Raw genomic sequence first — 25,235 nt, 5'->3', positions numbered from 1 at the left:
TTTAAAGTCTCTCCATCTTTCTCCCTCTCCTCCACACGTCTGCACGCGTTCCCCTCCTCCTCCGCAGCCGGCCGGCATGAACTCAGATTTGATTTGACCCCGGACGCATGTCTGACAGTAACAAATTGTCCCACACCCGTAACGTTTGCATGCTCTGAGCTTCGCGCTTCTCCTTCATCTTTCATCCATGTCTAAAGAGAAGATAAACATGGTGAACCATTTTGCTGTTTCCTCTTTTCTTTCTTTAAAGAACATCTTTCCTAATTTCTCTTTTTTTCTCTCTCCTCTCTTTCCTTCCTCTGCTTCCCGTCTCATGGTTCTTGTCGTTTGACAAATTTATTTTTGCCGGATCGTGTTTTATTTGTTTATTGATGTTATTGTTTTGACGTCGCCTTGTGGGAGCTGCTTTCTGTCAACACGTTTTTGTTTTTTTTTCCTTGTTCTCACATCCCACTTATTAATTTGCCATCTCTCCGCTGGCATATCTGCGTGCCATCTGTTTATATCCCTTCCTCCTCATCCGTCGCTCTGTTCCTCCTGTTTTGCCGCTCCACCTCCTTCCCGTTCTTCTTCCCCACACCGGACAGCGTTGGGACGAGGGAAGGTGTGATCCAGAAGAACCTGAGCGGCTTGCTGCCAGTGCGCGACCTGCGGCTGGACCCCAGCCTCATGTACTCCCTGCCGCTGTTGGCGCTCAGCCCCAACCTGCTGGTGGTGTGCATCTTCCTCAGCGTGGCGTATTTCTTGGCCAAAGTCCGCTGCAGCTGAGCCAGGCCTGGTCAGGTTTTTTTTTTTGGTTTATTTTGAAACCGCAGGAGGTCACACACTGTTTCACCTGAACAAAGGGCTTTCCATAACCCCCACTGGAGTTTCTTCATGGGAAAAGAAAAGACAACTGAATTTTCCTTCACTTCTTTCTCCTTTTGCTGAAAGTGAGGCATCACGCATCTGATTTACCATTTTAAAGCTGCAGTATGTAAATCTATCATAATTTCCCAACCAAAAACAACCAATCAGAGTCAGAAGGAGGGTCTTAGCGCTGTCAATTAACCTTGTGAGAGCACTGCTAAACATGCTAACCACGGAGAAACAACTTAGCGTTACAGAAAGAAACTTTTATCCGCCGTTATTGGTAGACATGCTAACTAGCCTTAGCACTAGTTAGCATTTGCTGAGCAACAGTTTCAACAAATATAGCAAAAAATATTTTTTATTAAAGTGATATACTGCTGCTTTAAAGTTTAATTTTTGTGTCTTATTTTCATATTTTCTCTCTAAATGCTGCCGTTCCTGTAAAGTGCAACATTTTGTCTTTTTTTTTTTTTTTATGTGATTCCTCACATAAAGAAAGAGGAAAGGCTTCAAAACAAAGATGCTTAACAATAAATGATGTGTTTTATGGGGAACATGAGAGAGAAGAAAAAGTATTTTTAAAAGGGATGTAATGGATATTTTTTAGCAAATGACTTGATGTCACGCTGCCTTATTTCTCACAAATAACACCAGAACACACTTGGATTCAGAAGTTCTGCTCGTCGTTGTCATAAATATTATAATATATATATTTGGTTTCATCCGATGCATGTAATTTTAAATTAAAGACGATCCAAAATATGATGCTCACACCAACTTGTTCACTCAATGACCAAAAACTCAATTGTAAGATGAAATAAAATTTGAAAAATGATAATGGCCACGATGAGAGCACATAACCTTCTGACTAAAACTGTAGAAAATATCAGTAAATCTGTGAGTTTATGTATATAAAGTTAACTTAAAATAGGCTATATTAAAAGAGCTTCTGGAAGAACTGAGAGTAACTTTTATTTAAAAAAAAAAAAAAGAAATATATAAACAGCTTCTTCCATTTATGCTTTCATAGTCTTCCGCGTGCGTCGGCACTCAGCTTTTGAGCAAATGTAGGTGAACCTAAAGCTTTTTATGCAGCTATGCTTAAGCTTGCATATATTTATATTTTTGTCAGCCTTGTTTTTTGCTTTTCAGCGGGTCTTCCTGGTTTTATAGAAAGTGTGAGGCTTTTTGCTTCGGCCACATATTGCTTTCATGACAAAGCAGCCATGGCAGATTGTAGGATATCCAGGTGAAATGTGTTTGATTATGCAAAGTGATGCTGCCGGTTGTATGCCGTTTACGTCCATAAGCTTTAGAGGCAGTTATGAAAGTCAAAGACTCTATTTAGGTTATTATGCAACAAGATTTTTGAATTATTGATGGATGTATTCCATCGATAGCCAAATGCTAGTCAGGTTTTACTGCAGGGTCTGTTTTCAGATGTTTGCTAGATGCAGCGAGGCCTGTCACAAAAAGCAATAAATCAATTCATTGCGTAATAAATTAAAATAAGATTAATAACTTCCAGTTAGACAACAATCATTAAATAAATAATAAATCAATAATTTCTGGAACAATTTCTTATCGTGACGGGCCTAGATGCAGCAGTTTTGCATAAAGTCTCCTGTTTATTTATTTTTCTTCTCCCTCCCCCCCATTGAATATGTTTTCTGTAATACAAACGCTGTTTTGTTTTAGCAACCATTGCTGCTTCTTGAATGACAAAATGGTTTAAAAACAAAACTAAAATCAACTATATGAAAAGAGCAGCAATTCAAACGTATTTAGAAGAACAGTTCTGTATATGGAAGGCAGAAAACATCACAGAATAATTTAATAAAAATAGCTTATTATCGAATTAATTGGTAAACAGTTTCTATAAATATGTGCTTTTTTTATATAAAAATTATAAATAGTAATTACAACAAAAGATTTCATTGTTAAAATGTATTATGTCTGGAAAAAATATATGCTCATATCTGGACTCCGTCTCATTTTTGAGGCAACAAATAAGTGCATATCGTTTATTCAAGGCAGAACTGTACCATAATTTGATGTGTCTGGAAGAAAAAGGATGAATAGTGTGTTTCTTATTTTGGGGAACTGAAAGCATTCAGGCTGCTTTACTTGGAAGTGTGCTATTTAAAAATCAATATCTTGGCCTGCAGCATCAGCTGCCTCCCCAGAGCGTTCAGACTCGGTGTCGTTAAGATCGACCCAGTAAGGAAATAGATAAGACCAAATTAGCCTCCCTTGGGAGTTTATTGGCTCTCATGTCCTGCTAGCATTCACATACACTGACCAGTGATCAATTCTTTGGCTTGTGAAAGTATAACAAGCTTCTCTGTCTTCTCAAATAGACTTAAAAACATTTTTAATCACGGTTGATGTGGATCCAAACGGCTGTGCTAGCTAGCATGCTACACAGAAAAACCTCCTATCATTTTAGCACGTTAGCAAAGTTCTTCGTTTGTTCAGATACAGTGTTAAATTATTTTTATTTCGTTTACAAGAATTAAAACGATGCAGTGGCGCGTGTTCCTGAAAGCTATAACTATAAATTTATGTAATTATAAATCAATCAGGAGCATTATTTACCTCCTAGTTCAGCTGAAATATGCTGATCTTATTTACTGTAAGTTATGTTTATGAATGAGTTTAGTTAGAGTTGATGTGCTTTTCAGTTCTATTGCTTTTGTTAGAAAAGGTTTGGTAAGAGCCTTCTTTGGTTTCTGCCTTTTTCAATATTTTTGTGCCACTAGTAGCATATTAGCTTCAATATTTTGTTGCTTTTTTATTTGGATAGAAACATAAAAATAGATGAGGATTACCATTGTTCATCTCTAGTCAAATTGCCATGTTATCAAGATATTTAAAATGAATAAAAATTTCAAATCAAATTTCAAATCCAGTGTGTTTAAAAAAAAAAGCTAAATAGTCACTATTTTTACGTCTAGCTAGCTTATAAGCAAGTGGGCATAATATTTTCCTTAAGAAAAAAAAAGATTATTTAAAAACAGATAATGATCATTAACTAATCAACTAATGAGTTAAGTTGTTATGTTTTAAAGTACCACTTGGAAAATGTAATGCAAACTACACTTTCTTTTTTTGCAATTTATAACTTGTTGATTTTTACAAGATTACTGAGTTCTCCTTGATCTGCAGACCTGCCACCGTTACCATTTATTGAACAAAAACAATAACCTATTTTTAATATTTTAAATATATATTAAAGATAAATAAAGTTTGGAAATTACAGTTTGTTGGAGAAAAAAATATCAGGTTCAGAGATATATTAATTATTTACTATCCATCTTTAGAGATACATTATGATAAAGTGCTTCCTAAAGGGTTCAGTTACGTTACTGTTTCATGGAGCTTCTTGTGCTTGTTTTTGCAGATCTATAAGAGAATATATTTGAAATATGTTTTTGGAAGAATTATATTTACGTGCTTGTATTGTCTCAGTACATTGTTGTCTGCGATATGTATTATGAATCAGTAAAGGAGTGTATACATAAATCAGTGCTTCTATGCTGAATATTATGCTTGTGCCATAACTATCCTACTCTAGTCACTTTATTTCTTTTGCTATTTATGTCTGTTTTTACTGCCTATTGAAACTGAATATGCATTTTCTTGTGCGACTAAATTTCTTCACAGTTTTGTCCAAAACTCTAAGCCTTATTGTCAGATATTGTTTTTGGGGATGTTTGACTTGTAATGTGACATTATCATGGTATTACAATCCTCATGTCTGACTGTAAACTGTTAATATGCTGAAATTCACTCATTGTATTGACAGAAAAATGTTCTGCATTACTGTTTCTAAAAAGACTTTTACAGAGATTTGTGCAGGAAGTTATTGCAAGAACAGTGGTTTTGTAGCTCTCAAGGTGTCAGTTTTGTTAATTATTCCAATGATAGCGTTCATATTCCAGCTGCACCCAGACATGTATTACAGTAAAAACAAAAAAAACAGTATTTTCAACTATGCCTCAAATTAATGTTACTTTAATGTCTAAACTTTTGCTTTGTCCAGCACCCACACTGCTTTAAATGTATACACAAATCCAAGAAAACCCTTTGTCTTTGTGCCCTTACAGTCATAATGCTGCTCAAATAAATGTTTTATGCCTCCACTTGCAAAATTTATATACATCAATATTGTTACTCTGTATTTTTTTTCTTTTGTGTGTCGGTTTTACACTTCTTTTTTTTGTTGATGTTACATAAATGTTTCTTTCTTGTAATATTTTTCATGTATTTTTTGTTGTTTTTTTTTACATTATGTGGCTGAATTTAAAAATACTCGCCATTGCAAAATCCATTTGATAAATTTCTTGGTAATTGATCGTCTGGTTGGCCAGCCATTTACTGGCTAGATATCAGCTTCTAAGCAAATAATTAAACTTTTTTTTTATTTAAAAGCACATTGTTTTCTATTTATAGATGTCGATTTAAATGTAATATGTCCTAGCTAACTTGTTTAGCTTACCTGAACTGAAGTTACAAGCAACAGAATTAAATAAAACGTTAAAGAACATTTCAATTTAGGCCTTTTATAACGTACATAATCTTGCTAGCTAAATAGCAAGTTAGCGATGCCATTAACACCTCTGTGATTAAAGAAAAAGCTAGCCCCAGATCAATAATCTAAACCTAGAAATATTTAAACTAGTTCAAAAATAAGAGATGCACTAGATGCTATTAACTAAAATTGAGCTATTTTAATAAAAAATATGTATCTTCTAGCTAACTAGTTAGCTTGCTACAAGCTTGCTATGCAGATAAGTTACAGATTGATATTTACAAGTAGTAAACCTTTGGATCCTAATCTAGCTCATTTATTCAACCTAATAACAGACAAGTTAGTTGGATAACAAGTTAAAAAGTGACATATAAAATCCTTATAATTCAAACATTGTACGGAAGTGTTAAATAAGGTAGCTTGTTTTCAGTAAGAAACACTTTCATAAAACATTCAGCTTTCACTGTGTATGAAAGGTATTACGTGAAAAGACTGCCTGATTGATTGGTAAATTGATTTACATTTTTTTTTAACAAGTTAGGTTGCCAAATAATATTATATATTACATGTTTATTGTTATACATAAAAAAGGTAATCTAACTTGTTGTAGTCGCTTCGTAATTTAGCAAAGCAACTCAATCGTCCATCAGTTAGCAAGTTACCAGTCGTCATGCCTACCCACAGTATGTTTCGCTTGTGTTTTAACTCTTTTCGTCTCCCCCCTCCCGCTTCTTTTGTCTTCACAGCGAGGGCTGCAGACGAGAAAACACTGTGAAGAACGTTGGCGCGAGAAAATACGCCTTTAACTCGTTCCAACTCAGGGCCTTCCCCAAACACTACCGGCCACCTGACGGCACCTTCGGGAAGGTGGAAACCTGATTGAACCGCCCTGGAGGTGCTTGTCAGGACAGCATCAGCTTCACATGACCTCTTGGTTTGGGAAGGATTAGACTGAGTAGAGTCAGGATGCATTTCAGACATTAATATCACCTGGTGAGATATTAAAAGACATCTACCTCCAGAAATGTTGTTTTCTGGAGGTAGATTCTGTGATTCAACGTACACTGTACTACCACACTGAAACCGCTGAGGCAAGTCCTATGACAAAGACTGTTTTCTGGTACATATACCAGAAAACATATACGGTTTTCTGGTATATGTGGTAACACACATTTTGCGTATATTACGTTATTCATAAGTTGCTAAACAGTGTTTTAACCTCACTGCCTCAATCTTTTCCATCACTGATAATCGATATATAAATACCAAGCTTTTAGTTTAAGCAGAAAAAACTCAAAATACTTGGTAGGTTAGAGGAATGAATTGTGTAAAATCAAGCCTTTGAATATGAATAGCTTATATGAATAGAAGCACACCTAGTGCAATTATCATGTAGTAGCATAAGAAGCAGTGCCTTCAAAATGTTGTCTGAAGTGCCCATGAGCAAGATATGAATTCTGTCTTACCTCTTGTTTTGTTAGTTGGACGGGTCAGAAAAGGTTATGTCTTGTTCTTCAGTTTAAAAATCATATATTTTACCATTAAACTATTAAAAAGACCTAATGAGGAGTTTTATATCAAAACACTGAGAGTGGTTTGATATATTTTATGACACAAGAGGGCGCCACTCTGCTACCAACATACTTGGCTCTACATGTCTGTGAATCAGCTGCCATGTGTGCAAATCCATGTACATTTTAGTCATCACTGAAAGTGTTTTGTGTTTTTTTTCCCTCCTTCTTTTTTACTCTGACACACACGTGTTTCTCTGTTCTGTGAAAACCGGCCATATTTGAAAGTGTTTATGTTGCAGCGTCGCTAAAATAAACTACTTTTTTTGTATTATTTGGTTTGGAAGTGAATCTATTTTCCTGATTAGTTACAAAATATAATAGATGTGGCATTCTGAGAAAATGGCGTGCAGTGATTTAAAGACCTCTGTGATATGATTCATTCTCCTGTCCAATCCAAAATGACTCAGTTTGGCAGACATCTTTTTATGCTCCTGTAATGTTTGCTGCTCCTGACCGATTTACTGCAGGTAAAACTGGACTATTTCATTACTCATTTTAATTTACTCTCCATTCTTCAAATGAGGCTGATGGGTCAAAGCTGCCTGGTAACAATGAGGAGGGATTAAAGGTTTGTCTCATTAAATGTTTTAACATGGAACCTATTTACACACAACCCAATTCAAAAAACCAAAACCAAAATAAATTAAGAAGAAATGCAAACAGCACCGGCTTTGTCTCATGAACACGGACACGTCTTCATTTAATCTCTTTAGAGGTGCATCTTTAACTGCTTAATGCCTTTTCATTATTGAATCTGCTCACCATCCATCTGAGCTTCAGTTTTACAGAGCAGGAAAAACCTAAGAGGTCTCACTCTGATGTTTAGAGAAAATTAGACCTCCGTCAGCAAGACATTTTGTGAAATGTGACAATATTACTCCGAGATTAGACATCTCTAACAATATTATTGTAAACTTTATTTAGCCTCCATTTGCTCTATTCCTTTACATTCTAATATATTCCAAATTATATCCAATATCACCTCTTTTGTAATTACCTTGTTGGTGTAAAAATGCAATAATGATGCCTTTTAAAAGATTTGGCCTTCTGCATAAATGTAATTAGTAGAAAAAGTTTACATTTTTAGATTGAAGACAAAGAAACTACACAAGAATAAACCTATTACTTCTCTGAGTCCAGAAAACGTTTTTAGCTGATATTTGGCAAAGAATACAAAAACTTTGCTCAAAAACCCTTGTTGAATTCAGCCATGTCTCTTTTTGAGGAAATAGTTCCTGGACTTTTGTGACCTACCTATTATGTTATTAAATTACAGCAAATAACCTCCCACTTACCCGCAAACACATGGCTAATAAAATAAAATACTTTGTTTATTACCAAACACTCTCCATTTAATAATATATAAATTAGGGTTTGAAATGCTCCCGGTTCAAATGTTATAGAAAATGTCTGCATCGGGTTTACAAATGGCCGCACTTTGGGCACTTCTGATTTATACGGCACTGTGATTCATTAGAGGACAATTGTGTATAAGTTGGATACGAAAGGATTTCTAAATGTCCCAAATTCTAGCCAAATTCTAGACAGTAAACCTCCGGCGTAGGGTTACTGTCACTTTAAGAAAGCTCCTTCTCGTTTTTCCTCGATTTCAATGCTGAGTAGCTCCTCATGTTTTGTAGACCATCTTTGCAGCTAACCGCTAGTGTCAACAGTAAGACAACAAGCAGCGGCTTTTCCCTGCTAACAGCTCCACTAACGGAGGACTTACCTTCTGGGTTAAAGTAACAACCAGAAGAGCAGTCAGGAGAACCAGCTGGTAAGAAAAAGAAGTTTTTTTTTTTTTTATTATCCTGTTTACCTTGAAGGTTTGGGTTTGTTTTTGTTGCTAGCTGCCAGGTTAGCTGATGTCAGACGGCAAAGATTAGCAAACACCTGCCAGAAGCTGTATCACGATGTTTTTCCAGAATTATTACAGTTTGTGCTGCAAATAATGGAATAAATGTATTGTAATGAAATGGTACATTTTATCTCAGAAAAGAGGTGAAGGGCGACAACGTGCTTTCGTTTTAACAGCTGAACCAGTTGGCACAGTTGCATGGTTTCTGTTTGGTTAAAATCAGATTGACAGCCTATAAATGGGCTTCATTAGGAAGCTGACTGATGATGCCTGGTTTGTTTCTCAGGGCTGAGAGCAGCAGCCAGGTCCTGATGGAGGAGTAGAGCCCACTCACTGATGGAAGCCCAGGGGAAGAGGTAGGTCCACTTAAAGCCCACCACCTCCCCAGGGTTGGGCCTGATATAATCCTGCTCAGCTGTTTCTGGATGGATGTGATCACCATGTGACTTCGCCTACGGACAGCGATCACTTCTGCTTTAACCCACAAAACAACTGTTGTTGGAAAAGCTGCTACTGCAGCCACCCACACATCTCCAATTCCTCTTTTGATCACTCTTGCTTTTATTTAAAACTGGTCCAAGCTCTTTTTTTCTTCTTCTTTTTGCACTGACATCAATGTGCTTTTCTCCTCCAGCTCTGAAGATGACGATGGAGGGGAACGGGGTCTCCTCCACTCCTGGAGGGGCTACTCCTACAGCGTGGTCCCAGAGAGGCTGCTCCTCCCGCGGCCAGCGCTGCAGGTCGCCCTCGGAGCGCAGCATGGGGTCCTGCTGGTGGAAGGTGAGACTGCCGTGATCCAAAGGCATAGAAACGAAGATAGTGGTGGTGCAGTGGTTTGAGCAACCGATATAGTAATGTCTTTACCAATTAGGAGAGTACATTACTGCCAAGCTTCCTAAGTGGGCGATAAATCGATTTAACAAATCTTTGGTTTCCGCATACTTCAATTTTGGAAAACTTTTTTTTTTCCCCCAACAAAGCTCTTAATAGTTTTGGTTTCCATAGTTCACAGTGATGTCATCATGCCCAGGGTCAATTGTCTTGTTTGAAAAGTGTGTTTTACAGCTTCTATTTACTTGGACTTTAAATTCAGGTCAGCTCCACGACAGAGTGTTAGGGCCAGACTAAGATTTCTCTTTTCTTTTTTTTTTATGACAAGAATTAGGTCATAAAAGTACAAGAATGCAGTCGTGATTTTAGGAGAATAAAATAGAAAAAAAAATTTAAGGATTTTTTTCTGGCAAAATTCCGACTTTATTTTGCTAATATTGTGATTCTTTTCTCATAATTAAACAAATACTGTTTACTGGTCTAATACTCCATCGTACAATCACACAATGGAAAATTGAAGAAAAAAAACACTTTGTGAAATATTTTCTACCTTTTGTTTTTTCAGAAAAGAAAGCGAGTGGAAAAATTGATTAGAATCGGATTTGATTGGGAAAAATCTTGAAATTTTATTTCCCAGTCCTACTCTGGATCTTAATTTAACTTTTTTATGTGACACTGACTTCCTATTAAAAGAAAAGTTTCCTCTGTTTTTTGTTTCTGTTTTTTAATTGATAGGAGGACAGGTGTATACTTTCGGGGAGTTGCCATGGAAACAGACTCAGGCGTCCCAGCCTACTAAGCCGACCCCGGAGAACGCGCTCAGCGGGCAGCGGGTGGTCGCGGTCGCAGCCGGGAGCTTCCACAGCGGGGCGGTAACGGAGGATGGCAGCGTCCACATGTGGGGGGACAACGCGGAGGGCCAGTGCGGCCTGTCGGGCCTCAGCTGCGTGCCCAACCCGACGCCCGTGGCCCTGCTGGAACCCGGCGGCGCTCAGTCGGTGCCCGTCCTGGAGCTAGCGTGCGGAGAGAAACACAGCCTGGCGCTGTCGGCTCAGAGGGAGGTGTGGGCGTGGGGCAGCGGGTGTCAGCTGGGCCTGAAGGCGGCCGTCTTCCCCGTCTGGAAGCCTCAGAAGGTGGAGCAGCTGGCTGGCAGGTGGGTGCTGCAGGTGGCCTGCGGCGCTTCGCACAGCCTGGCTCTGGTGCGCTGCGTGGGACCCGACGGTATCCAGCGCCCCCCTGTGGACAAATGCAACCAGTGTAACCAGCTGCTGTACACCATGACAGATAAGGAGGACCACGTCATAATCTCTGACGGCCATTACTGCCCCATGGGAGTGGAAGCCAGAGAGGACCCCCCTCCTACCCAAACCTTGAAAGCATCCCCATCTGAACCCATCCTGCCCTCCCACAGCAGCTTCACTTCAACCCCAGCAGCTCCCACTCCTGACCCCACCCCAGACCCTGAGGACTCCCAGAAGGGAGGAACAACTACCGCAGCGCACCCACCCTCTGACCCGGACCGCCCACCTTCCCCTAAAGCTGCTGCTTCCACCTCCTCCTCTAAGAGCTCCCCGTATCCTGGCGAGAAGGAAGTGAAGGAATACCTGAGGAAGCTGTCGGACGCATCGCAGACTGAAGCCAAGATGGCCAACGGCGGTCTGCACGCGCTGCAGGTGAGCATCCAGATCTGTCACAGAACAGAAAAACTCATCTACCAACTTTTAGTAAAGTAAAGTACAATTAAAATATCTTGTATTTAATAATTCATTGCATTTGTTAATACATAAATGACCAAGTTGTTTCTCCAGCATTAGCACTTTTAGCAGCAACTACATGAGTTCAAACTGACAGCTCTAAGACCCTCCTCCGGACTCTGATTGGTTGTTTTTGGTTGCATTTATTCCGATGTCACTAGCAGCTCAGGGAGGAGATGGGGAGATTGATCTTTTCACACATGATCTGTCTTATAAACTGTAATGACATGGTGACAGTTCTAATAAATAAGTCAAAAGATTTCTTTTATTTTTTAGAAAAGTTACATGCTGCAGCTCTAAGTTTTCAGAATGTCTGCTTCTGCTCAGGTTTTTTTTTGTGTGTGTGTTTTTTTCCTCCTTCCCCTCCCACCAGGCGCCATCGTCGGGCCGCGGCCAGTCGGCCCTCAACAGCCTGGTGGCGTCCTGCGCTTCGGCGGTGGGCGAGCGCGTCGCCTCCACCTACGAGGCCCTTTCCCTGAAGAGGATGATGAACTTCTACTTGCCGTCGTCGCGGCTGGAGGCGCTCGGCGGGGCGGCCGACGGCGGGGCGGAGCGCGTCCGCCGGGAAGAGTCGGTCCAGGCCAAGAAGAGCTCCAGCACGGGGGACATTCACGAGGAGGAGGCGGAGGGTCTGCGGCGCCGCCTCTCGCTGCCGGGACTCCTCTCTCAGGGTAGATACGCCGTTCACCTCTTATCCTCCTCCTATGGCCCGCTGCGTAAGTACAGCCAGCGCGTGTGCAACTGGATGCATCCCATTCGCTCTGCAGCTTCTACAGCTGCGTTTCCATTAGCCATAAAATTGTGTAGGCATATTGAAATTGGATTAGGAAAATAAATATGTATTAATGGAAACAACCAATTTCGTGTTTTTCAATAAAAAGGTTTTGCGGTAGGGGGCAGTGTTGGTTTTGGCCGTATGGAAATTAGCGTATTTGCAAAACTGGAGTGGAAACTTTTAATTTTTTTTCCCGCATTATACGAGTCACATGATCAACCAGATGTTGCTACTGGCAGAAAAGATGAAGAAAACGACAGGAAGTGGCAGGAGGATGATGTTTTTAAAGACTTACCATGTGACCAAATGTTTTCACGTGTGATTTGAATTGCATTTATGTAATTGCGAAATTGTGGGGTCTTTTTTTTAGCGGAATATTAACTGGATTTTGCTCACGTTTGTAATGGAAACGCAGCTTACCTCATCTGCTTCTGTGTTGGCTGGTTTTTCTGTTCTTTTCTGTCGTCCTGATAGTTTCTGTTTGTCTCGAGCCGTTCACGTTTTCAACCTTCGCCACAGAGAGGCTAAAGGTCAACCTGTGAAATTTCCCAGTCAGTAGATGGCATGCGGCAGCCGCTCGTCTGGAGACGGCCTGCGGCAGGTCGTGAATATTGACAAGAAGTGAGACATTTAGCTGAAGAATCGGTTTCCAAAGGGAAGTGGAGCTGAACGCAGGTGTGGTTTCTGACTAAAATGCACCACATTTCTCTCATTATTTAAATGAGCAGGACCTGCAGTAAGAAGGTCGTTATTTGTGCACGAAGCATATCCAGGTTTCTTCATTGATAGCTTTGGTCAGTTTTGTTTTGATCGTCTCTATTAACCTTCACTAATCTGCACGTCTCTTCTGATTAAATGCAACCATTGCTTCCGTCTGTCCGCAGGCATGAGTTCACTTCCGTCTTTGAGTCACTTTAACCTCCGTCATCACGACGTCCTCAAATCGTCCAAAGACGAACCTTTTTACGTGCCGGCTCTTCGTCTCCGCAGTGTCGCCGAGGCTGCTGAGGAAGATGGGACGCTCCGGGATGCGGGCCTTCGCCCTCACCCCCATGGGAGGGGGCGTCCCCGAGGACCAGGAGGTGTTTCCCACCCTGCAGACCGAAGTGTGGAGCTGGGGACACGGCGAGCACGGGGAGCTGGGACATGGAGACAACCTGGACAGGTGGGACAGACCAAATGGACAGACATTTGAGGAACCAAAGTGCTATTTCTCTCTGTCTTTTCATCGATTTTTAGCTGCTGTTTCTTGTTGATGCTTAATGATTATTAAGTTTAACTCGCTGTGGTTGTGTTGAATGTTGCTAGTTGTGTTTGCATTACAAATATGTGCAAAATCATGTCAGAGAAATTTGAAATTTTGAGATTAATCTTAGAAATTCTATTTTTTTTTTTTTTTTTTTTTTTTAACTTTCAAAAGTAAAAAAAAAGTAAAAAATGTTTGATTTTTCAGAAATTTTCTGAGCTCCAAAAGTCAAAAATTGGCAAGAAAAAGAAAACATTTTGAGATGAATCTCAGAAATGTTCTGGAAGAAACTTGGATATTATTTCAGAGTTTCAAAAGTTGAAAATTTCCGAGATTCCTGTCAAAATTTCTAAGTTTCTTATCAGATATTTTACTCCTCTATCTACAATGGCCCCAACATGCTATCATAGAAAAAACAACTCATCCTTGTACCAAAACGTTTTTTTTATTTTTTTTTAAATCACCGTGTTTTCATGAAGTAATTCTCAATATTGTCTATCATGCGGTCGGTGGAAACGCTGCGGTGTGTGTTTGCAGGCTCCAGCCGTTCTGCATCAAGAGCCTGAACAAGAAGGAGGTGATCCGTGTTTCAGCCGGCGCCCATCACTCCATTGCTCTGACGGCTCAGTCTCAGGTCCGCCTGTCAGCACTTAACATTTACGGTATTTATTTTGAATTGCTAACACAGTATATTTAAAAATAAAAAGTTTTAAAAATATGTGTGTGTGTGTGTGTCCTCTCTAGGTGTATTCGTGGGGCAGTAACCTCTCCGGTCAACTGGGACACATGGACACGCCCAGCACCGTCCCCCGTCTTGCAAAAGTCTGTAAACTAACCAGCGCTGAAGTTCGTCCCAGAAGTCATGTTGGCGTTTTTATTCATTTCTTTTCTTCTTACTCCCTTCCAGCTGTCGGAGGGGATCCGGGTTTGGGACGCCAGCGCTGGGGAGAGACACACTCTCCTGCTGGCTGACGGAGACTGCATCCAGCCCATCATTTACTACAGCGGGCAGCAGGTGAAGGAGGCTGGAGGAGAGGAGGAGGTGGAGGAGGAGGAGGAGGAAGATGAGAGGCCGGGAGGCTATACCCAGCAGCCCGTCCTGCTCCCGTTCTGCATGAACGTAAGATTAGTTGCCAACTCATTCGATGCTACATTCGTTCTGCACAAAATTATGTCTAAAATATACACATTTGTACATGTTTGTCATGAACCAGGTCTTGCGTTTCATTCAGAATATTCTTTAAAAGGTTTTGAATTGGAGTTAGTGAAACCCGTATGGGGCCCTCTGAGAAATTTTGGGCTATTTTTTTGTCTGGGTTTTATTTTATTTCTGGCTATTATTTTCTGGAGTATTTCTGTGTATGCAGATGTTATCCAGTTATATAGTAATAAACTTTTTGTCTATAATTTTCTGTCTTTTTAATAGTCTTTAAAAGACTTGTGGAAATCACTTTATCAGTTCACTGGAGCTGACCAATCAGTCCAGAGTGTGGTTTATAGTTGGAAACTGTGGGGTATTATGATGTAAAACTAATCAGCTTTGGGCTAAAATTATTATTATTATATTATTTTTTTAAAGTCTCCTTGATATTTTTTATTCAGAATCTTGTTATAAATTCTGTACATGTCGCGTGTCGTTCTTCAGCTGGGCTTCGTGAGCAGCGTGGTCGCCGGCGGTCGCCGGTGCGTCGCGCTCTCCGACAGAAACGTCATGGGCTTCATCTCCAGCCTTCACGAGTTGGCGTCCGCGGAGAGGAAGTTCTACTGCAAGCTGTGCGACATCAAATCCCAAGTTTTGCGCCCCCTGCTGGAGCTCGGTGAGAAGAAGTTAAACTGATATTGGTACCAGTGTGTGTGTGTGTGTGTGTAAAATGCCTCACTAATTTGGCTTCTTCTTCAGAGTCGCTGAGCTCGGCGTTGGGGCCGGCGGCCACTGAGCTCCTGCAGACGCTGGCGGGCAGATTCAGCCTGCTGAGCCACCTGACGGGGCAACACGGCGCCAGCCTCACCGCCAACCTGCGACGTGGCCGTGACGTCGGCAGCCTCCTCATGCTGGAACATGCCAGCATCTTCCTAGACGTCTACAATGAGTACGCATCCAGAAATCCGTCGTTCCTTTGATTCTACACTTTCTGATGAACAACTCTTCTGTTGTTTTAAAGCTACTGCTCAACTGTGGGGAACTTCTTTGTGATGGGAGGTTTCCACGCTCTTACAAAACCGTCCTTGTGAGTTTACTATTAGTCTTAACCTGAAAACATGTGTTTCACAATACTAAATGCTAATTTATTTTATTCTTTTCTTTTTTAAGGGACATCTTCGGGAAAAGTCCCGAGCTACTGCAGAGGCTGTCGGAGTGCAGCGAGGAGAACACCGTCACCTCTGACCTCTTGGTGGCGCTCTTCTACCTCCCAACCCAACACTTGCACGAATACGGCCGGCTGCTGCTCAAACTGGCAACCTGCTTTGAAGTGGTACGCAGAGTAGATGATAGAGAAACGCCGATCCGATATCGATACCTGTATCGGTCCTGATATTGAAAACAATTCCAGATCGGAAATTATGACAATGTGTCGATTCCATAAGAGCAAATCTATTTAGTCTAATTCTATGCTTTCTTCTATAAGTGACATTTATTTATTATACAGTATATTTAGAATTAATTGTACTTTCTGAACCATTTTAAAGGTTTTTTGCAGTTTATTTTCTACATGTTTGACTAATGTAGTCAACTTAATTGTGCCAGTTTCAGTTTTTGCGTGTTTGTAGTGTGTGAAGCTACTGGTGTGTTTAAGCGTGCTATACTGGTGCAGAGTTATCAAATAAATTTGTAATTCAGTACATTTATGTCCATATTCAAAAAAAAAAAAAAAGAAACATTTGAAGTCAATTCAACGTTATTTTTCAGTATCGTATCGGTATCGGCCGATACTAAACCTCACATATCGGTATCAGAAGTGATTTTTAAATGCTGAAATGAAATCAGCTTAAATTGTTGATTTGTTGGTGGTAAAGCTGACTGAAACGACTGTTATTATTCCACCTAAAGCAGGCAGCAGCATATTTATCTTATTTCTGTCGTCGTTTCAGAGCTCCGGTGACTACCAGAAGCTGCAGGACAGCTGTTCCAAGTTCGAAGCTCTGACTCTGCAGCTGAAGAGGAAAAGAAAAGAGGCCGAGTACACCTTCCACTTCTGGAAGAGCTTCCCGGGGAAAATGACGGTACTCCTTTGATTTCGAGCGTCCTCGGTGTCTCGTGGCGGTTCAGCAGGATGAATGTGAGCTCTGTTTGTGGCCAGGACTCCCTGAGGAAGCCGAGCCGCAGACTCATCTACGAGAGCAGCAACAAATCTCTCACGGTGCAGAACGCCGGCCGCTTTTCCGTCAACTGGTTCATCCTCTTCAACGACTCCCTGGTGCACGCGCAGGTCGGCCCCTCACACATGCTCTCGCCACGTCACATCTTTGGCTGTTCTGCTTTTTCTCTCTCTGATGTGTTTCAAGAGTCTGTGTGTGCTTGTCTCTGTGCTGTCAGGGCGTGGCGCCTTGTAAAAACCTTGTAAGTATCCAGCCAGGAGACGATTTCGTCTCAGTTTCCCCAAATCTCCCCCTGTCCAGCCCCTCTTCATCCTCTTTGTTTTTCTTCTCGTCTGTCTTTGTTTTAGGAGTTTAGGGCTTTGTGTCATCAGCTTTATTTTTTCTTTTTCTATTCTTAATATCGGAGAATTCAATTTAAAATTTGTGAAATTAACTGAAGTCAATATATCTGTTTATCTGTTTTTGGATGAATTCAATCTCACTAGTTTTGGTGTATGTTTCAAGCCTCCAAAAAGGCAATTCATTTGAGGGAGTAATAATTAATAATAAACAAAAACTGCAGTTGGCCTTCACAACAGTTTAAGGGGTTATAAAAGTGAACCCCTTTTACAATATGTTGCACGTAAATATTCAAACGTTTAAGTCACGAGTTTTCCAAGCCGTCAACACCAAATTAAGAGGCAGGTTTTCCAGAATGATCAGGTTGTATTAATTCATGCCTTTTTTGGGGGCAGTCTAGTTTATTTCTTTGGCCCATGTTGATAGATATATAAAAAACTTCACCTGTACAATCTATGTTTTGGGTTGAAATATATATATATATATATGTATATATATATATATATATATATATATATATATATATATATATATATATACAGTATAAGTTTTAAAACTTTTAGGGAACCAATTATCCAGTATTCACATTTTGTACTTTTTTGCTACTTCCATTTGGGTCTCGCTTATACAAAACCACCCAGATGTTTTTAAATATTTTTTTGGCTGTATTGCCCTTTATTTAACAGTAGATTGTTATGATAGAGGGCAAAGGTCAACGGGCCGGGACTCAAACCCGTGACTGCCTCTACTTGGGTCCTGCGTTCCACCCAGACATTTTTTGACGTTATACTTGTATGTTTTACCATCCTCCTCTATTTATGGTTTCCGACCGCAAATATCTAAAGCCGGGTGCGTTACTGTCTGGATCCTTTAAGTGATACTCAGCCCTATCCTGACCTCCACCCTCTGCCTGCTCTCCACCTCCAGGACGCTGCATGGGAAGATAAACTCTCCACAACCAAGGCTCCAACATTTGACCCATTTCTTGTATTTGCTTGTTTATTTCTTCGCCCACATTTTGATCAGTGATAATTGACCTACATCCAAGTAAAAAGTGATGAAAGTTTTTATTTCCCGGGAAAGCCTTGGTTCGCGCTGTTGGTTTGGAATGTGAAAAAATAAAACCACCAACAGTTTTTGTTACCTTCTCAAAAGCAGGTTCCTGTTGCATTCATTTCTCCCACTTCCTCGATGTTTGTGTTGAGTGGTTTAGTGATTGTCCTGATGGTGTGAAACCTGTTTGGACATGCAGCCGTCATCGCTTTTAAATGTAAAATGTGTGACTGGAAGCCAGGCCTTTATTTCTGCAACATCTTTGCAGGACTTTTTGCCGTATGAATATGAAAAGCGGTGCGTCGGTAGACATTAGAACCTGCATGTAGAATCATGTGTTTTGCATGATTGTTTTAAATCTGTTTAAATGTGAGAACTTTTTCTTTTGTCGTTAAATGCAAGCAAAGCCTGAAGCATAAAGCCCAAAAATGCAAATATTTTTGTTCATTATTGAGACGTTTATAGAAAAAAATGTATTTTTATCCATGGAGAAACTTTTAATAATTTCCCATTTATAGCAAATAATTTTTCATTGAATAGAAAATGGGTCAAAAATCAAAAACTTGAATATTTTAGAATAAACAGTTTGACATAAAATTTCTTCTTTAAAGCTTTTAAAGAAATGTATATGGTTGTAGTAATGGAAGCTGTTGCACATCTACATTCTTTTACACTTAAAGGTTGGAAACAGAGACGTTTGTCTGAAATGTATTTATTGAAAACACATTTTATAAACGGAGATTTTCTCTTATCTTCGCTCTTCCACTCTTCCTTTCTCCTCCTACGTCCAGTTCTCCACCCATCACATCTTCGCCTTGGCCACGCTGTGGGTGGAGCCTGCACCAGAGGACAATTCTGGACTGTAAGTTGTTGAATGCAAAAGCGTTAAAGGTGACACGATTTCCAGAACTCTAAAATATTATTGACATAAATTACTTTAAAATACAAATTTCCTCTTTTTGAACCAGAATTTTACAGATTAGCAGTTAGCTTTTACAAACGGTGCGAGACTGCAAAAGTCAACAGAAATTTCGCTCGGTATCCATCACTGAGGAATGATATTTAAAAACTACGTTTTTCAGTACTTTTTAAAAATATTTATGTAAAATTAATATTTCTCATTGTCTTTTGGATGCCTTAATGGTATATACTGTATATGTATGTAGGTAGGTGGGTGGATGGGTGTATATATATATATGTGTGTGTGGGCGTGTGTGTGTGTATACACTGTTTGTAAGTGTTGGATATTTACAGAAGATATAAAACTCACACTTGTTATGTAATGTTTTGGAATCCATTTTGGACAGATGTTTTTAGTACGTCATCAGTACTGACTGACAAATACTTTGAAATGAAATATTGTTGTCCTCGAAAACATGCGGACAAAGTTAGGCTGGTCGTTGCTGATTCCAGAACCGGTTTCTGTGCAGGCATGGTTTGAAGGTGGTCACGCCTGAGGAGACGCTAACTCTGCTGGCCTCGTCTTCCGCCGAGAAGGTGAAACCTTCAAGCAGACACAACTCTCTCCCTAAACACTGCTTTTCCTTTTGCCGGACTTGTGATTTTCTGCTTTTTTCTTTAGACCAAGTGGCTCCGCGCCATCAACCAGGCGGTGGATCAGGCTCTGAGCGGGGCGGGGCAGGACGCCGGCGGCCCGGCATCAAAGTCGGACCCTCCGATCTCCAGGACCGCCTCGTACACGTTCTATAAAGACGGGCGGCTGAAGGATGCAACTTATGAGGGTCGCTGGCTCGCTGGCAAGCCTCATGGCAGGTTGGTCACTGTTTGACACTAAGAAAGCTTTTTAGCCAAAGTAGGATTTCTGTCATTTATATATTTTTTTATAATTTCAGAGGTATTCTAAAATGGCCTGATGGGAGGATTTACACCGGCTCGTTCAAAAGCGGGTTGGAGGATGGGTGAGCAATGAAAATAACCTCTAAATGTATCAGAATCACCGAGCAGAAAGAATTATTTTTTCAAACATTGTTTTTGTGTCTCTTGTGCAGCTTTGGGGAGTTCGCTTGCCCCAACAAGGCGCTGAATCAAGGTGATCTTTATCAAGGTTACTGGAAAGAAGGGAAGATGCATGGCCTTGGGACATACCGGTAAATCTATTATAAAGATAACATTTTAAGATTTTTCCAACTTGTGTAAATCTACAATTCTCTGTCTTGGATCTTTACTGAGTTCCTCGGTCACGCCAATAAGAGCTGCCAAACAAATCATGTTATGCTCCGAGTTGCATTCTTCACGATGTTTTAAGAGCCTAAGCCGCCTCTGTCTGGCTGAAGGTACGCAAGCGGCGAAGTTTACGACGGCTTCTTCCAGGATGGCATGCGGCAGGGTCACGGGATGCTGCGCAGTGGAAAGCACAACACCTCATCCCCCAGCGTCTTCATCGGACAGTGGCTACAAGACAAGAAAACGGGCTACGGAGTCTTTGACGACATCACAAAGTAACGCTCGGAACTTCCCGAGATCGTTTCCGTGACGCATTTTGACAAAGGATTGTCTAATCAGATGTTCCTTTTATCTTTGAAGAGGGGAGAAGTACATGGGAATGTGGCAAGACCACCAGCGACAGGGCACGGGGGTTGTCGTCACCCAGTTTGGTCTTTACTATGAAGGTGCCTTCAAAGACAACAAGATGATGGTGAGAATTTCTAGCAGACGGGCTATAAAATCTAACGGATTGTGGGGTTAAATCTGGGGCGGTTTTTATATTTCAGGGTACAGGAATCCTTCTGTCTGAGGACGACACAACCTATGAGGGGGAGTTCTCTGATGATTGGACCCTCAGTGGAAAGGTGGTCTGAATGTGAACTGATCTAAACCAACCATTGGGGATCAGATGAGCCCTATTTAGAGATTAAATGCTTCGTCTCTTTCTGACTTAGGGTGTACTTACTATGCCAAATGGTGACTACCTGGAGGGCTCCTTTAGTGGCGAGTGGGGGTCTGGCCTCAAAGTGACGGGCTCCTACTTTAAGCCAAACCTGTTTGACACTGAAAAGGACAGGAACCGGGCCGTGTAAGCTCTTGTTTTTATTTTTGAAAACCCTTTAAATGAAATGCCTTGCTGGGGTTTAAAAAGGTTTCTGTAATGTTTCAGGAAGCTGGGTCGGATGAGCGTGAGGGCGGAGGAAAAGTGGCAGGCGGTGTTCGAGGAGTGTTGGAGTGAGCTGGGCTGTGAGGCACCAGGTGAAGGGGAGCACTTGAAGGCCTGGGAGAACATCGCTGTGGCCCTGACCTCTAGGAGGCAGCAGATACAAGACAGGTACTAAAAATTAGGGTTGACCCCTTTCTTAATACTTAGTTACAAAATAGGAGAGGTTGCATTCCTGGTTTTTGTTTCTCAGTCCAGAAATATTGTCTCGGAGTCACAGTAAAACTCTAGAGGGTCTGGAGGTCATCCCCCAACATGAAGGGCCTATCACAATCGAGAGATATCACAGCATCCGACTGTACCTACTCAAGGTGAGTTCATCAGACTTTCTTTTTAAACTGCAAAATACATTTATTTTTGCGTTTAGGTACACATATCTGAATGAGCATTGATGGATTATCAGTTCTTTTTTTTTTTTTTCAACAATAAAATTGCTTGATGTAATCGTAACCACGAAAGAGAGTGTTGAATAGCTGCTATCCATTGTGGTGTCCCTCAAGGATGTGTCATCAGTCTCCTTTTTTCTCTTAATTTGCATGGGTTCTTTTGGTTATATTAATATATTTATATACTTCATGCCTCTGTCATTCATATAGTACAGTTGGTTATGATTCGTGTCTTATTTCCTTCCTAAACTGTGTCTAAAGGAATGGCTTTGATGTTTTTAAAAGTAAGATTCCTAAGAACTTATTTTCTGACTGACGTCATTCTGAAGAAATATAAATATGTACAGTATGAGCCACATTTTACTGGTAAGAATGTGTAAAATAAAAGAAGAAGCTTTTTTTCCTGGCCTGTTTCTCAAACAAACATGTTGGCACATAGATGATGGTTAGTTTTGGTATGATTGCATCCCTATCGGAATTTAGCTTCAGGTTGTCAAACAAGCAAACACCTGAAAATCAGTATTATCTTCTGCTGTTTTAGGCTTGTGACACCCCCCTTCACCCTCTGGGCCGGCTGTTGGAAACCCTGGTGGCCGTCTACAGGATGACCTACGTTGGCGTGGGTGCGAACCGTCGCCTGCTGCCTCAGGCGGTCAACGAGATCAAGTCTTACCTCTGCCGCATCTTCCAGATTGTCAGGTACAAGCAGGAGCGTCTTCAAGCAAAAATGACGCGGCTGTTCTGTGTGCTTCATCTTCCGGCTTATTTTTGTGCTAAATTCTCTGCAGATTTCTCTTCCCTGACCTGCCAGAAGAGGGCGGTCTAATACCTGAACCAGCCGAAAACCTTCCAGATGGAAACCAGGAGACGTCCGCTGACACCCGGACGGAGTCACCCAAACCAGGGTACGAACCGAGCTGCTGCTTTCACTGCTGGAATGGATCAGGATGATCTTCTTCTTGTGTTTTTTTGTTTATGTTTGTTTTGTTCTGGTTTTTTTTGTCGTTTACAGCCGCGTGGTGAGTAGCTCGGCTCTGCTGCTGCCTGTCCTGCTGCCTCGCCTCTACCCACCACTCTTCACTCTCTACGCTCTGGAGAAGGAGAAGGAGGACGACATGTACTGGGAGTGTGTCCTGCGCCTCAACAAGCAGCCCGACCTCGCCCTGCTTGCCTTCCTGGGTGTCCAACAGTAAAAGCACACACTGTATCTGAATACTTATAACCACATGGGAGAGAAATCTGGCCTGGTAACTTTATTAGCTTTTCTTCTCCTGTTGCAGAAAGTTTTGGCCTGTTTCAATCCCAAACTCTTTGATTGCTCCAGGAGAGAAGCAGCCGGTATCATTTATTTAACTTATAAAATAAATTGAATTCTCTACATTTTAAATACAGAGCCTCCTATAACAAAGATGTTCTGTAGGTTGCCTCAAGCACTAAAGACGCCTGCTTTGCCTCGGCAGTAGAAACGCTACAGCAGATCAGGTAAAAGTCAGCTCTACAGTTATAGCAAATCTAACATGAGCACAGATCAGTCAGACTTCCTGTTCCCTGTGTGTTTGCAGCACAACATTCACCCCGTCAGACAAGCTGCAGGTGATCCAGCTCACCTTCGAGGAGATCACACAGGAAGTGCAGTCTCTGCTGAAGCAGGACTTCCTGTGGTCCATGGATGACCTGTTCCCCGTGTTCCTGTATGTGGTGCTGCGAGCCCGGTACGGCGCTGACTGGCTCTGACGGCTCAGAGGAAGCGGAACGGTTGTTTCAGAAAACAGTGCAGGCATATCAGTTTGAGATCATGAGAGATCAACCATCCAGACATTCATAAAACCATTATTCCGTCTGATCAACCAATTTATCCATCCATTCATCCATCTAACCATGTATCTGTCCATTTATCCATTTACTTGAGACTGTGTCCTTAAACAATCATTAGGCAGCTGATTTAGTCCATTGGTGGTCTGCAGCTTGTTTATTGTCTGTGATCCTTCCTTTCTTTTTATCCTTTGACTAAAACCGTCGCATGTTTTTCCGTTAGAATCCGAAATCTCGGCTCCGAGGTCAGCCTGATCGAAGACCTGATGGATCCGTGCGTTCAGCACGGCGAGCACGGAATCATGTTTACCACCCTGAAGGTAACGCACAGCTTTGCTTTACTCTCAGCTTTGCTGGGGTCTTTGCAACCATATTCGGGTCACTCACTCATGTCTCGTCACCCCGCAGGCCTGCTACTACCAGATCCAACACGAGAAGATCACATAGAACGACGGCAGCGCCCTGTACTTCCTCATCCATCCCTGCAGCAGACGATCAGTCAGTGTGACCGCTCAGGAAGCGAGTCCTTCAGCTGCTGTCACGTAGACGAGGATCACCTCGTCTGTTCTGACTTTTCTCCTCTGAGCAGGTGTAAACGATGAGCTGCTTTCCTTCCATTTTGATCCAGGTGGAGTGGGGAAACGGGAAATAAACCAACTGTGTTGGTTGCGTCGAAGGGAAGAGGGAGTTTGGAGTTGTGCTGCAAGGAGACGGAACCCACATTTCTTACAAAGAAGATGCAGACATTTTTAAAAAAAAAAAAAAAAAAAAGAAAAATCAAACGGATTTGGAAGTATTTCCATGTGTCATGGTTTACAAGTGGCGTCACCATCAACTCAAAACTGCAGCACCAAAAACAAGTTGCAAGACTAAAAGTCCATTTGTTAGAGATGAAGGGGAGATTAATTAATGCTAAAACCAATTTCATAAATGAGAAATTGGGGGAATATATATATATATATATATATATATATATATAGAAATCTGAACTGCTTTGACTGTGACTCTTGATCAAACTAAAAAAAAGTGACTTTTTTTTTGTAATGGAAGACTTTTGGACCTCAGACAGAAGTAATTTTGTGAAAAGTTATGGAGGTTTAACTTGTGTATTGTTTTTATTTTTGTCCTAGAGAATCTGAGCCTAGATGCCACACATACCTGAACAGTACCGGACTTTAAACCCTTAGCGCTGTAAAAATCAAAACGCCTCCAAAACCTTGTCATCTGAATTATCATTGGGTATAAATTATGAATTTAGGAAGCTTGTAATTCCTAAAGTAAAAAAAAAAAATCTACATAAATCATCAAGTGACGTGTGAGTCACAGATGGGATTTCTGCTCCATCTGTTAATACCGACTTTTCTCATTCTTACTCGTGCATCGTGTCACTTCTTCCAGTGTGGGAAAACTAACTTAAGAGAGGATCCTTTAATAAAATACAACATATCACGATTTGAGGAGTGAAAACACACCACATGATGAGATGAAATTGTGTGGTTTTGTAGAAAACCCCCCAAAAAACAAAGAAACGTTAATTTATTTGGGTCATTCCAACGGTTGCCTGTGTCTAAAACGATTTGTGCATGAAAACTGACTGCCAAACTGACTGTACCTCATGCTTTTGTTTGTAAAAAAAAAAGAAACAAAATGGTTACTGTAGAGTCGGTGTGTTGTTTTTTTTTTCTCCCCCTGCTGACCTTTTTACATGCCGTCAAATATGCTGACCTTTTAAAC

The 25,235-nt window shown here is 41.0% G+C and overlaps 2 protein-coding genes and 1 long non-coding RNA gene across 18 annotated transcripts in view; 2 read left to right on the top strand and 1 right to left on the bottom strand.

Annotated features, from left to right (window-relative positions):
* The window catches only part of LOC114140753 (type I inositol 3,4-bisphosphate 4-phosphatase-like), a 31,442-nt gene extending 24,214 nt beyond the window's left edge, over nucleotides 1-7,228 (top strand). For 7 of the 13 annotated variants that reach the window (XM_028010947.1, XM_028010946.1, XM_028010945.1 and 4 more), the window contains one exon: nucleotides 588-5,020. In XM_028010947.1, coding sequence (XP_027866748.1) covers nucleotides 588-768 — 181 coding nt within the window. In that variant the 3' untranslated portion in view covers nucleotides 769-5,020. Of the gene's footprint in view, nucleotides 1-587; nucleotides 5,021-6,132 lie in introns of those variants that run through there. The other 6 variants (XM_028010956.1, XM_028010954.1, XM_028010955.1 and 3 more) reach the window with 2 other exon arrangements.
* Nucleotides 7,229-8,583: 1,355 nt separating this feature from the next.
* On the top strand, nucleotides 8,584-25,155 carry als2b (alsin Rho guanine nucleotide exchange factor ALS2 b). Of its 4 annotated transcripts, none has more exons than XM_028010335.1 (35): nucleotides 8,584-8,737; nucleotides 9,105-9,174; nucleotides 9,453-9,598; nucleotides 10,385-11,322; nucleotides 11,777-12,074; nucleotides 13,169-13,343; nucleotides 13,962-14,058; nucleotides 14,169-14,246; nucleotides 14,332-14,544; nucleotides 15,070-15,241; nucleotides 15,325-15,514; nucleotides 15,587-15,652; nucleotides 15,736-15,898; nucleotides 16,515-16,646; nucleotides 16,724-16,852; nucleotides 16,960-16,983; nucleotides 18,926-18,996; nucleotides 19,565-19,631; nucleotides 19,717-19,907; nucleotides 19,988-20,053; nucleotides 20,144-20,242; nucleotides 20,429-20,593; nucleotides 20,679-20,790; nucleotides 20,867-20,944; nucleotides 21,035-21,168; nucleotides 21,250-21,414; nucleotides 21,497-21,614; nucleotides 22,231-22,388; nucleotides 22,478-22,594; nucleotides 22,702-22,878; nucleotides 22,970-23,027; nucleotides 23,110-23,171; nucleotides 23,252-23,401; nucleotides 23,725-23,821; nucleotides 23,910-25,155. In XM_028010335.1, exons 2-35 carry the CDS (start codon nucleotides 9,155-9,157, stop codon nucleotides 23,946-23,948), a joined length of 4,965 nt encoding a protein of 1,654 aa, XP_027866136.1. In that variant the 5' UTR covers nucleotides 8,584-8,737; nucleotides 9,105-9,154; the 3' UTR covers nucleotides 23,949-25,155. The 4 variants fall into 4 exon arrangements, with proteins under 4 accessions (XP_027866136.1, XP_027866134.1, XP_027866137.1 ...); XM_028010333.1 differs by having other exon boundaries at nucleotides 11,777-12,119; XM_028010336.1 differs by lacking the exon at nucleotides 16,960-16,983.
* Nucleotides 10,750-12,853, bottom strand: LOC114140464 (uncharacterized). Its single transcript, XR_003594590.1, has 3 exons — nucleotides 12,599-12,853; nucleotides 11,254-11,336; nucleotides 10,750-10,885 (listed from the first exon to the last, which is right to left on the bottom strand). It is a non-coding gene; the product is annotated as an uncharacterized LOC114140464 (long non-coding RNA).
* Nucleotides 25,156-25,235: the final 80 nt, after the last annotated feature.

Source organism: Xiphophorus couchianus, chromosome 24 (assembly GCF_001444195.1).
Source record: "Xiphophorus couchianus chromosome 24, X_couchianus-1.0, whole genome shotgun sequence".
Classification (NCBI taxonomy): Eukaryota; Metazoa; Chordata; class Actinopteri; order Cyprinodontiformes; family Poeciliidae; genus Xiphophorus; species Xiphophorus couchianus.
The sequence above is the reverse complement of the archived record's forward strand: the minus strand, read 5'-3'. Positions and strand labels throughout refer to the sequence as shown.